The 11404-nt window shown below is 32.0% G+C and overlaps 2 protein-coding genes across 5 annotated transcripts; both read left to right on the top strand.

Moving 5' to 3' along the window:
• Window positions 1-1152: 1152 nt before the first annotated feature.
• On the top strand, window positions 1153-5848 carry LOC111506129 (uncharacterized). Of its 2 annotated transcripts, none has more exons than XM_023161122.2 (4): window positions 1153-1631; window positions 1699-1855; window positions 3197-3736; window positions 3790-5848. In XM_023161122.2, the coding sequence occupies exons 1-3, from the start codon at window positions 1493-1495 to the stop codon at window positions 3720-3722; spliced, it is 822 nt and encodes a 273-aa protein (XP_023016890.2). In that variant the 5' UTR covers window positions 1153-1492; the 3' UTR covers window positions 3723-3736; window positions 3790-5848. The 2 variants fall into 2 exon arrangements, with proteins under 2 accessions (XP_023016890.2, XP_023016889.2); XM_023161121.2 differs by having other exon boundaries at window positions 1213-1631; window positions 3197-3732; window positions 3790-4209.
• Window positions 5849-8240: 2392 nt separating this feature from the next.
• Window positions 8241-9941, top strand: LOC111506128 (U7 small nuclear RNA associated Lsm10). Of its 3 annotated transcripts, none has more exons than XM_074180939.1 (3): window positions 8241-8421; window positions 8481-8735; window positions 9637-9941. In XM_074180939.1, the coding sequence occupies exons 2-3, from the start codon at window positions 8519-8521 to the stop codon at window positions 9867-9869; spliced, it is 450 nt and encodes a 149-aa protein (XP_074037040.1). In that variant the 5' UTR covers window positions 8241-8421; window positions 8481-8518; the 3' UTR covers window positions 9870-9941. The 3 variants fall into 3 exon arrangements, with proteins under 3 accessions (XP_074037040.1, XP_023016888.1, XP_023016887.1); XM_023161120.2 differs by having other exon boundaries at window positions 8244-8421; window positions 8487-8738; XM_023161119.2 differs by having other exon boundaries at window positions 8244-8421; window positions 8481-8738.
• The last annotated feature ends 1463 nt before the right edge of the window (window positions 9942-11404 follow it).

Below are 11404 nucleotides of genomic sequence, written 5' to 3'. Positions count from 1 at the left end.
TGTCAAGTGTTGTTTTACATAATACTTGACATTAATTTATATATTTGTGTTGGAAATATGGTAAATAATATATAAATTATGAAAAGAAATATGATTAAAAACAAGATCATAACAAGCCATAAACAAAAATATAAATAAACAATAAAATGATGTTGATCCAGAGTTGCGGTGGATGTGACTCCTAAATGAGTGTCCTAATGCTGGAACTTCACAAAATACTGGACGTTAGTATGTTGTCTTCTATATTGTAGTGGACTGCTAACTGCAAAACAGAATTATTGCTGTTATTGTTTGTTTTGAATAACATAACGTATTCTGAAAGCTTAGATTATATATGTTGTCAGGGAGAAAATAATGAATAGATAAAAAGGTCTGTCATAACGTACAATCAAGTTATTTCATATACAAGAGTTTTCTATCATAGAAAGCCTTATATATATATATATATATATATATATATATATATATAGATAAAAAACATGAAACATTGGTTTCACATCAATTTTGTTTTGAAATTTTTGGCTATGAAGTTAAAAAGAAATTAAATAATTGCAGTTGAAAACCAAATGCGCCATCTGAAGGATAATACCCTGAATCATCAATGTTACCCTTTTTATAAATTATTTATTTTTTAAATTTTTATGTTCTGTTTATCATTTTACAATTTTTCTCTGGATATTTTAATACTCATGAGGAATCATCTAATCACTAGTCGTACTAGTGGACTATATGCCAAATCATGGACCACCACATCTTTTTTTTTAATAGTTAAGGGGTCACTATGAAATATTCTCTCTTTATTAGACAATCTATATATATATTACGTCACTGCTTTCAACCATTCCGATCAGTGTTAGTGTTTTGCTTCATGTTATATGTTGTACAATTGTTTATGTTGCATCATTTCATATTGTGTTGAACGTGTTGCACCCCTTTTGGAAAATGACTCGAAATCAATGTGGTTTTGAAGTTTGGACTCTTTTTGAGGAGATGTTTAAGGAGACTGTATTTTCCAATAGTAATTTCAACACGTTCACCAATCAGAAAACTACCAACCTTGGTCATATATTTGTCACAATCTATTCTCGTCTTCCGGCATCTGAAAATGAGTTTAAAAATTTGGATGAATCTTTCTCTTCAATTCAAAATTTGTATTCGCACCAATTAGAAAACTTTCGGATCATCAGATGACTGACCTATATGAATTCATCCTGTTTCTGTCAGTAGTACATATTCTACACTTTCAAATTGTATGTAAATGTTACTATTTAAATTTCAATCGGAGTGACACTAATTCCACAGAGCTAAAACCACAGTAAAATGCTCAGAGTAATAAAAAAATATCATTACTCTGAGTCTGAGAGTGAAACGTGGTAGTTCAAAAACCTAGTTTAAATTCTATGTTCTGTGCACAAATTGTGCTTTGCGATGCTTAACCTAAAAATTAAGAATAATTGTTAATTTTTATTTATAATTTTCATGTACATTTGAAATGAGTTTGGAAGAGGAATTTATCATTGAAGAGGTGGAGAATTTTCCCTGCATTTGGGATCTAAAACATGAGGATTATAAAAACAAATCTGTAGTTGAAAACGCCTGGAGAACAATCGCTTACACCGCAGATAGTACAGGTGAAATCATAGGGAAAACATATATATAGTTTTGTGAAGAATTTTAATATATTTAAATTGTTTTCAGTGGAAGAATGCCAAGATTTATGGAAAAGTGTTAGACTAAAATTTGTAAGGGAGAGGAAAATAATAAAGACATTACCTTCTGGATCCACTGGTTATGGGGGTTCCTGGGCGCATTTTGAGAAAATGGCTTTTTTATCTCCTCATGTTCAAACTAGAAGGTATGTTTTTCAATAACTTCCAATTAAGTTGAGGCTTCTTTTTCTCACACATAATTATTTCATCATTTGAAATGAAGTATGTTTCCCAGTAGTAGATATTAGTTGTCAAGCGTATACCTGTGAAGCCCACTATAAATAAAACTATTATACATTGGTTGGGTCAGCTGTATGATATTGTACTTATGTTATAGTTCATATCAACAGCATTAGAATTCAAAATAAATTCTGGAATTATATTTTTGTCAAATTGAAAATAACTCCCATCAATTATTTGTTGATAGAATCTGAGTTACATCTGTTGATGTTTATATATGAGTGAATGTGTTATAATTGGTTTGCATTTCAGGAAAACAACAGATTTTCTTTCAATAGTAGAGACATAGAGCAAAACATTCACTGAAAATTGTCACAGTGATGTTTGTGGTCCAATAACACCAAGAACTTGATACAACAAACATTATTTTCTTACATTTCTAGGTGAATATACTTATTTTTGTACAGTTTATTTGTTACATTTGAAGTCTGAGGTATTCAGTTACTTCAAAATATTTGAAGTGATGGCTACTGATTATTTCAGCCAACCTATTTTTAAAATAAGATGTGACAATGGGACAGAATATTAATCAAATGATTGTAAAAGGTGTTTAAATTGATAGCACAATTCCTCACACACTCAAATTAAACAGTAGCACTGAAAAAACGAATAGAACATTATTAGAAAGAGCATATATGGAAAGTTTTTTGGGGAGAAGCAATTTGGTCTACTACTTATTTATTGAGATGACAGAACATAGAAAAGCGGGAAGAAATAGGTCAGACAGTAAAATGCTTATGAATGTGGACATAAATTCTAACGAATAGCTAATTGAAGAAGAAAGAGAGGTAACAGCAGTTCTCATTCAAGTACACATTATCCCAAACATCAGGGAACTGCATCTCTTGAAATTAGATGAAACATTTTGTTCACTATGCTTGACTGATCAAGAATAGCTTTGCTACTGAATTGCCCTAGTAACTCGCTTCAAAAATGGAAGGGAGAACATCAACAAAACATCACTAAGAAATAGAAATAGTAGATTCATTATTCCTGTCCATTCTTCTTCACTTTTTGAGGCATCATTCTTCTTCTACTTGATAGTTCATCCGCTAAATAATATAATTTCAGATTAGCTTAATTTATCTACTCCGTATCTGAAGAAAAAACTGAAGTGGGTTCTTTCGAATGATGAGTAAATTAAAATCATATCTAATTTTGTACTCTGTCAATTTGTATTTACTTATTCATTTTATTATATTAATTATTTTTATTATTGAAATTAAGTTGACTTCATTTTTTTCTAGAACTAAATCAAATTTTCTTAAACGAAAATTGGTCCCAGAATTGGAGCAACCTCTGAAGTCTGAAACATGGAATACTATGAATGTTACTCTAGATGATGGAGTTGAAACCCATTCTTTCTCAGATAATCAAGATATGGACCCCTTAGTGGAATGTACTGATTCAAAGCTCCATTTGGAATACTCTGTTCCATCAAACACGCAAAATAACATCCTGCCTGAAAAATTGGTCCCCATATCCAACAAGAAGAACCAGCCTGAGATATTGAATTCTTTTTCATTATCTCGTACAGGATTGTTCAGTCAGGAGCAGAATGGGTCTAAGAAGAGAAAAAACAATGAATCACATTACAGCGAGGAGGAAAACTGTGTCACACAAACCAGTAACGAAATTCCTGAAAACTTGGAAGACCATTATTTTGGATTGTCATTAGCCTCATCTTTGTCAAAAATGAAAAATAATAAAAAGAAATTGATACTCAAGGCAGAAATCTTGATGAAAATAGCTGATGCCATAGAGGATAATTAATGTCTGTGATGTAGGTAATGTTTTTATAATGGAGAATTATTGATTATAGAAATGATATCTATTTTAGAGAGAAATATTTGGTTATTCATCCAGATCAAAGAAATCGAATGAAAATCTAAACCCACTAGTCTCAAATATGTTTGCAAGTGAATGTAACCTGAGGCAAGTACTGCAAGACTGGAAATAATCAGCATTTCCGACCATGGCTCATGCAAAGTCACTACCAACTCCTCAAAGCGAAAGTAACTTTGTCAAAGTGAAGTTATAGAAGTACAACAGTAGACGTGGAGAAAACAAGACTTTATGAAAGTAACAATAAAGAAACTTGAGAGAAAAATGAAGATCAGTAGAAACATCCAATAAAATCGGTTAACATCATCTATGTCACAAGTAGAATTGTTGGCTGTTTTTGAAACATATAAACTTCATAATTTATTTCAACTTCTAAGGTGGATTTATTCAATATAAACTTTTATTTCACAAACTACACTGGAAACGATTTGATCTTCACAACTTTATTTTCAAAAATATCATGAAGTTTTACTATCATAGTAGCTTTTTCATAATGAAATTGTGAAATTACTATGGATCTTCCATCTAGTAACGGCCAAATCAATCAGAAAAAACAAAACAAAAGATGTCGAAAAGAGTGTGAGAGACAGTATAGACTGATTTAGACATCTATCCTAGTCCTTGTCTCAGTATTTCCAAAATCTGTTATGGTCTTCAAAAATTTTAAGACTGGACAATTAATACAACATCTTTGATTTCGACAAATGCGGCTTCTTTCAGACTCTTTTTGTATAATAAATCTAATATGATTCGAAATCTATGAAAGAACAAATAAAATTAGAATCAATAGCTAAAATATCAATTATATTAAGCAATAAAACAAGGAATGAAAATACAGTAACACAAATAAAATTATCAAGATGAAAATGACTTAAGAGAAATGAAATAAAAACAATTAAAATCTAAAATAAACAAAAAGTTTAAATCAACACAAAAAATTATTTCAAACCAAGTTACCTCTTATTGTTAGTATCCACAATCGTCTTCGGGTGATGACTGGAGTATTCCTTCGAGAGATAATTATTTATAGGTCATTTGAGCGGTTGTACCTATTTCTGCTTCACTGGTTTAGCTAGGGTTGACCGTTTAGTGGTAGTTGACCTTTTTCCCACTCGATTATGGGTTTCCATATGTTGCGTATTTTTACGCTAGCTTGGCTGAATGCATCGTGAGACAACGTAAATGCAGCTTCTTTGAACTTCCTCTCAAACCAGTGCTTCTTTCTGTGGATAATCGCAGCTTGGGACCACTGTTTCATCCAGCTGAAATTATTCGAGTAGATCATCTACAGACCGGTTTTGAGGTTTACCTCGCATCAGTGCAGGAAAGCATGTATGAAACCTTCGTTTGAGAAAAAGATTGTTAACAAGTAACAGTTCCATCTCGTGAACAAAGCTCCAAGCAGGGCAGAAACGTACCAGTACTCTCCTGTTTATTTTTCAATTGTGGGTGGTTATACACCCCAGAGAACTGTCTTTCAAAGAACATTCATACAGTGTTTCATGTCCTTGTCTTAGTTTTTTGTCCTGTAATTGTGACTTCCGAAGTTCCTTAATTTCGGCTTTTAAGATTAATACTAAGACAACGTCAATAATGCACAAGTCCACAAATTGGTACTTCTTCAACCAATCTTAAAATGATGGCTGATGGTATTTGGAAAAAATAGTGAAGTCATTATAACAAAATAAGACTAAAAGAAGTCACATTTGTTGAAATTATATGCAAATCGTACAATTACGTTCCGATTGGTAACGCTGTATGTCGCATATCTTAATTCCTAGAAATAAAATTATGTTGATTGATTGAAATTGAAATGCTTTATTCAAAAAGGGAACAAATAGGTTGTATAAATTGACCAGCCTTCAATATTTTCAAGACAATAACAGAGTCAAAAATTGAGACTTTCACTACGACTAGTTGAATTCGTGCTAGTAGTGTTCGTAGAATTGTTTCATTTGTTTAGGTTACTCTAATGTATAAATTAGATACTTGATAAAATGTGAAAAAATGTGTATATCCTAAATAAAAATAAATAAATAATAATTTACTCGCAATGATGAAATAAAATAATAAAATTGGAACTTATTTTGAAAGTTTATATAAAGAGACATTTTAAAAAATTCAAAGGTTAATAAAATTTTAATATTGAATAATAGAAAATAAATGTCGGAAATAGGAAGAAAAAAATGAAACATTCATAATTAACTATTTATATAAAGAAGTATGGTGACTGATAGTATCGAATATAAACAATTTTATGGGGTTGCCACCAATCATAAAATTTGATTATAGAAAACTCTCGTTTCAAGCTTTTGGCGCCGTTTAATGCCTTCCTTGGGTCAAATAAAAAATGGTAAACTAACAATTTGATATTATACTCGTGAAGTACTTTCTAATGTGATAAGTTTACTATGCAGGTTTTTCTTTGCTGATTATTTTTATTATTCAACTTCAGAAATCTTCTCAACTGAAATTTCAAACTTTCACACTCAGAAGTGATATTTGAAATTTGGGTAGCCGTGGTCCAACGGTGGTTGGCAGCAATTCCTTGCGAACTCTTCGTTGGTAGACTCGCTATGTTGTATGTCATAATTTATAGAGAAAAAGTGGTGGGGAGGAGAGTTCTTCCCCCCACTCTATGAATATTGATGACATACAACATAAGGTCTCCAGGAGATTCCTTAAACGAACGAAACAAGATACCTGGGAGTCGCCCTCGACAAAAAACTAACATTGAGGTTTCATATCCAACAGAGATTGAGGCTGATGAAACCTGCTCGACACAACATCTACCCCATCATCGGACGCACAAGTAACATGTATCTTCAAGTGAAACTGCTCCTAACCAAGCCCATCCTACTCCTCTTCATCCTGTATGCTTCCACTGCCTGGGGCCAGTGCGCAGAAACATACAGACTTCAGATTCAGACGTTTATGAACGTCTGCTTGTCGGCGGCCGTAAACGTTCCCGATAAATACCCAACTGCTACATCTTCCTGGATCTTAGCACCCAATACGTGGATGCACTCCTGAGAAATCACGTCCAGAATGTCTTCGAGCGTGGTTTCAGCCATGCGTGATCTACACGCACTGATCAGAGACGACCCCAGATTCCACGAAAGAGACAAGCACACCCAGGCCGACGAAGAAGAAGCATAGAACACCTCCATGAGTCGCTGTCCGGCGGCTCCGATTAGTATGGAAACCTAACAAATACACACACAATCCAGTTCTAACACGTACACATTAGTCCGCGATACACAACACTCGTCTCCAGCAGGGTACAGGCGACCACAATGCTAGGGAAATAATCTACGAAGAAGTTCACACCGTTAACAAAGTTCATTCTGGATCAATAGAACCGAAAAAATATCTGGCCCAGGTTAGCACCAGAGAAGAATAATTTTGTCAATAAAATTGTGTTCAAAATTTGTTTCTTGCGTTTTTATTGTATAACTCCCTTGCTGAGCCGCTAGGTGTATGCTCATGAAACTCCATATTTTGAGAAAGAGCTTTTCACAGATATGAAAAATAAATTATAGGGTGTTCCCGGGTATAGAAAAATCTTTTGGTCAAATATTTTTTTTTTAATGAAAATCTACATTTTCATAACTGAACAGATTTTTCAAATGAGTTTTCATTGAAAATGGAGACGGTTGTATAGACCTATATTTTTTACCTTATTTCTGGAATAACTTTTGAACCGCTGGGTACGTAGTCAAATAATCTTATTTCTTTAAAAGTACTTTTTCGAAGGAATCTGAATATGGCAACCAATATATGTAATTTTATTTCAAAGAACTTGATATGGCATGCTTCTGATGGTAGTACTCAAGATACAATAAATTAATAATAAAAAAATAACTTGCTTAAATATTTCAAATCTGTCCCAAAAGAACTTTAGCACTTATTTCAAATTTTTCGGAGAACTAAAATAACTGTTGACTCAATAGACTACTGATTTTGTTAAGTGCAATAAAGTATACTTATATCATCTTTAGTACCTAAACGAATAAATGCTGCACATAAATCTTTTAGGTCTGCATTCTCCTTCACATATACACGAAAAAAATTATCCACTTGATTTCCTCAAAATTAGTGTTCAGCTTCTTCAGGACCGAAAGGCTTCATTTGTTAATGTATTTTAAGTGAAACATCAGTTCCTGCTGACCTGCTTCACAATTCGATGGAGACCCCAGAGTTAATTCCACTTAGTGAGAAGTGAATTTCAACAAAAAAACTATCGTACACAAATAACTCATGATTCAACTTTGAAAACCTATTGTCTATTTTAAATTACCCATCTTAATATTTTGTAGAAATGTCGATACAAAATGTTTGTTTTCCTTGAGAGGTACCTTGCGATAATGTGCTTCTGGAATGCTGGTTTATTGCCCAACCTCCACGAGGGAACAAAGACTAAAAAATATAAGAAGAAGAAGAATCATTCGATCTTCCCTAACCTAAATGTTATTTAAGAAATAACCAAATAATCTATTTAAATAAAAAAAACCCTTTCAATGAGATGTCAGGCTTGTTGCCCAATTTTGCAATTCAATTGAGGTCATTTATTTCAATTGTATCTTGAACAGTCGGAACCTTAGTGTACAAATTTGCTATGAACAAAGTAATATTCTGCTCTAGGAACTTTCTTTGTTTAATTTACATTTCATTATTACATCTTAGTTTTAGAAATTTAGGGAGGAGGCCCCATCTTGTCAATCATGTCTGAATCAGGTTCGCTAGAATGCACTGTAACTGATCAACCAACCAAAAGAGAAAAATATCAACTTTTCAATTCTCTTTCCTGCCTCGTGAAATCTTTAGAAGGACATAATACCGTGATAGATTTACGAAATGAAAATATTGTTTCTGGAAAAGTAGTCAAAGTTGATGGGTGGATGAATGTTGAGATGGAAGACGTTGTTTTCTATGATGCTCGTGGTAATATTTATAAATGAAAAAACCCATCACTCTTCCACACATCTGGATATTTAGTATAGATGATGAGTATTTGTGACAATTTTTAACTTTGAGTGATGATTATTTATAATTTATTTGATATCTTCATTGAATTTTAAATCACCCATTCCTCTGGTAATTACATACCTAGTTACTTTTAATGAAGAAAAGAGAAATGAAACTTTCTACGTTTTTTACCACTTTTATTTGTAATAATACAATAAACTATTGTACAAGTTTGAAAATGTTCGTATAAGACGAAAATGCAGTAACGTTAGTTACAAATAAAAGTGGTAAAAAACATAAAAAGTTTCATTTCTTCATTATGATTTCCTACCACGTAGTAATGGCTACATCCATCAATTTATAGTTACATTTATTTTATAATAATGATATGCACAAATTTTTAAACAGATTATTTCATTATTGTCAACTAACTGAGGATACTCGACTTACTCAAAGGCATTAGTTATCCATATCACAAATAGCAAAGTCACTTTTAGCATTCCTTTTTAATGAAATAGCTTTAAAAGCTTTTCATATTCGGACTTTCAAAAATTTACACAACTTACGCTTTTCTACTTATCTTGGCTCTCTTTCCTTTCTTGAAGTTTAGTTGAAACAAGTTTCAATGTTCTTTTTAAAAATAATTTTCCTTTTATTCTTATAGAAACATTTATTCATTCTTGTCATTTATGGCCATCTTCTGAGGGTTCCAAAATATTTCAATATGACAACATTATCAACTGAAAAATATAAATTAATTCGATTAAAATTATATTTTTTCAAGGTATTGACAGCTATAAGAGTTCTACATTTCAATTTCCTCATTTGATTTGAACTGTGGAAAAATAGTATCTGTATTTGTTTCTACTTTCAGGAACCGAACATCTGTTCTCACAGTTTTTTGTGACCAAGAGGCATATTCGATATGTTCACATTCCTAAAGGATTTTCTGCAATAGAACTAATGAAAGATCAGTTGAATAGAATGTCTAGAGGTCGCTTTACAAAGAAAACACCCCATACTTTCAAAAAGGTTAGAGCAAAGAGGTATCAACAGGAAATAATTAAATCCGCCTTCAATAAAGGTCCTTCTACCTCATCAAAATGATATGTAAAATTAGACATTAGGATTATACTTGCTGTATATGTTTTCACTTTCGAAAATACAAAATATTTCTAATGGTTTGTTTCATTTATATGAAGATAAAGAATAGCTCAGTTATGTTTACTGGATTAATTTAAGTTTACAACCTTCCAAACTTTCATGAGTAAATATTGAGTTGAGTTGGAGTTTGATAAAGGGTTAACTGAAAATTTTACAAAATAAAGATTATTGCATAATACAAACTACTATTGTAGGACCCTTTCGTTCACTTGTTATATTTGGAAGAAAAGAATATAATTTTAAACTAACATAGTTATGTAAATGAATTGTTTTGGAAACACTTCCATTACTTTGGCAATACAGTTCAGCAATACTTATTTTCTTCCCTGTCTCACTCATGGCGTGACAATCATCTAGAGATATTATAATGATTGAAAAGAAGTAAAATGGCAGACAATATAAAAAATCCGGGCGTCAGAGGCGGCACCGCTTCAATAACTTTTTTATTAGGGATCCTGCCACCTTCATATTTCAGCACAATACTTTTGACTGAAGAAAAAGTTAGTCTAATAAGAGCATTGCTGGAGGTGTGACGCCCCGGTACTCCGATTTTTTATTTGGCCTGTGCCATTTCACTTCATTACCAACTACCTATTTAGAAAAGCAGTGCCAAAATATGAATGAAAGTAGCAGTATTCCTAATAAAAATACTGGAGCTGTGCTTCCCTCGTATTTTCGATTTCCTTGGCGGTACAGCTCCTTCAAGGAGCTGTACCGCCCCCGGATTTTTTATTTCGTTCATAACAAAAGTATTGTTGAACTTTTTTGCCTAAGTAACCCAGGTTTTGGAATTTAGAATTTACTTTTTTCAAACTGCTTTATTTAAATTGTGTTCATTTCTGTGACTGACTTAAACCATAAAAAAGTATTAAACTACCTTTCACTATTGATTACAATAGTGAAAAACTAGATATTTTACGATCTGTTGAAATTATCTATCCACTAAACTCAGATCCCAATCTTTTTCTTTCAACTGGACTTGTGGAGCACTTCATTAATTTAAAGGGATAACAATTAATATTTCGAATTAGAGAAAACAAATACCAATACTTATCTTGAAAAAACTGGTATCGAGCCTCCCAGTTTATTTTTGAATGTATTCGTTTTTCCTATATTTTGATCTGTAAAACAGGTTTCTCGCACAAATTTTCTTTCAAACGCATTTCACTATATCAAATGGGGCTGGCTTATTTGCCAATTTTCCCCTAATATTAAGTCTTCAGATTGCATTTCTCAGTAACATAATAATTTTCCCTCGAATTCTTTAATAAAGCTTCATGCTTTTGATTTATTCCTAGCTTTTCAAAATGAAATATATTTCATCTGTAAAAAAGAGAAATGAAAATTTCAGTTTTTTACTACTTTCATTTGTAACTAGTTACTAGTTTCATCCTATAAGGACATTTTCGAACTGATTTAAAAATGTATAAGTTATAGATTAAATTAATAAGTTCAAACTGCAGTAACTTTAGTTATAA

The sequence above is a fragment of the Leptinotarsa decemlineata genome, unplaced genomic scaffold, assembly GCF_025532065.1.
Source record: "Leptinotarsa decemlineata unplaced genomic scaffold, Ldec_3_MD MMD2_tig00026307_RagTag_RagTag, whole genome shotgun sequence".
Lineage (NCBI taxonomy): Eukaryota > Metazoa > Arthropoda > Insecta > Coleoptera > Chrysomelidae > Leptinotarsa > Leptinotarsa decemlineata.
The sequence above is the reverse complement of the archived record's forward strand: the minus strand, read 5'-3'. Positions and strand labels throughout refer to the sequence as shown.

What these genes read in the sequence shown, in the direction of transcription:
- LOC111506129 (XM_023161122.2), top strand. Translation starts at nt 1,493, where the DNA reads ATGAGTTTGGAAGAGGAATTTATCATTGAAGAGGTGGAGAATTTTCCC. An exon ending in TTACACCGCAGATAGTACAG is followed by an intron (nt 1,632 to 1,698) that starts GTGAAATCATAG and finishes AATTGTTTTCAG; the next exon opens with TGGAAGAATGCCAAGATTTA. An exon ending in CCTCATGTTCAAACTAGAAG is followed by an intron (nt 1,856 to 3,196) that starts GTATGTTTTTCA and finishes ATTTTTTTCTAG; the next exon opens with AACTAAATCAAATTTTCTTA.
- LOC111506128 (XM_023161120.2), top strand. Translation starts at nt 8,519, where the DNA reads ATGTCTGAATCAGGTTCGCTAGAATGCACTGTAACTGATCAACCAACC. An exon ending in TGTTTTCTATGATGCTCGTG is followed by an intron (nt 8,739 to 9,636) that starts GTAATATTTATA and finishes TTCTACTTTCAG; the next exon opens with GAACCGAACATCTGTTCTCA.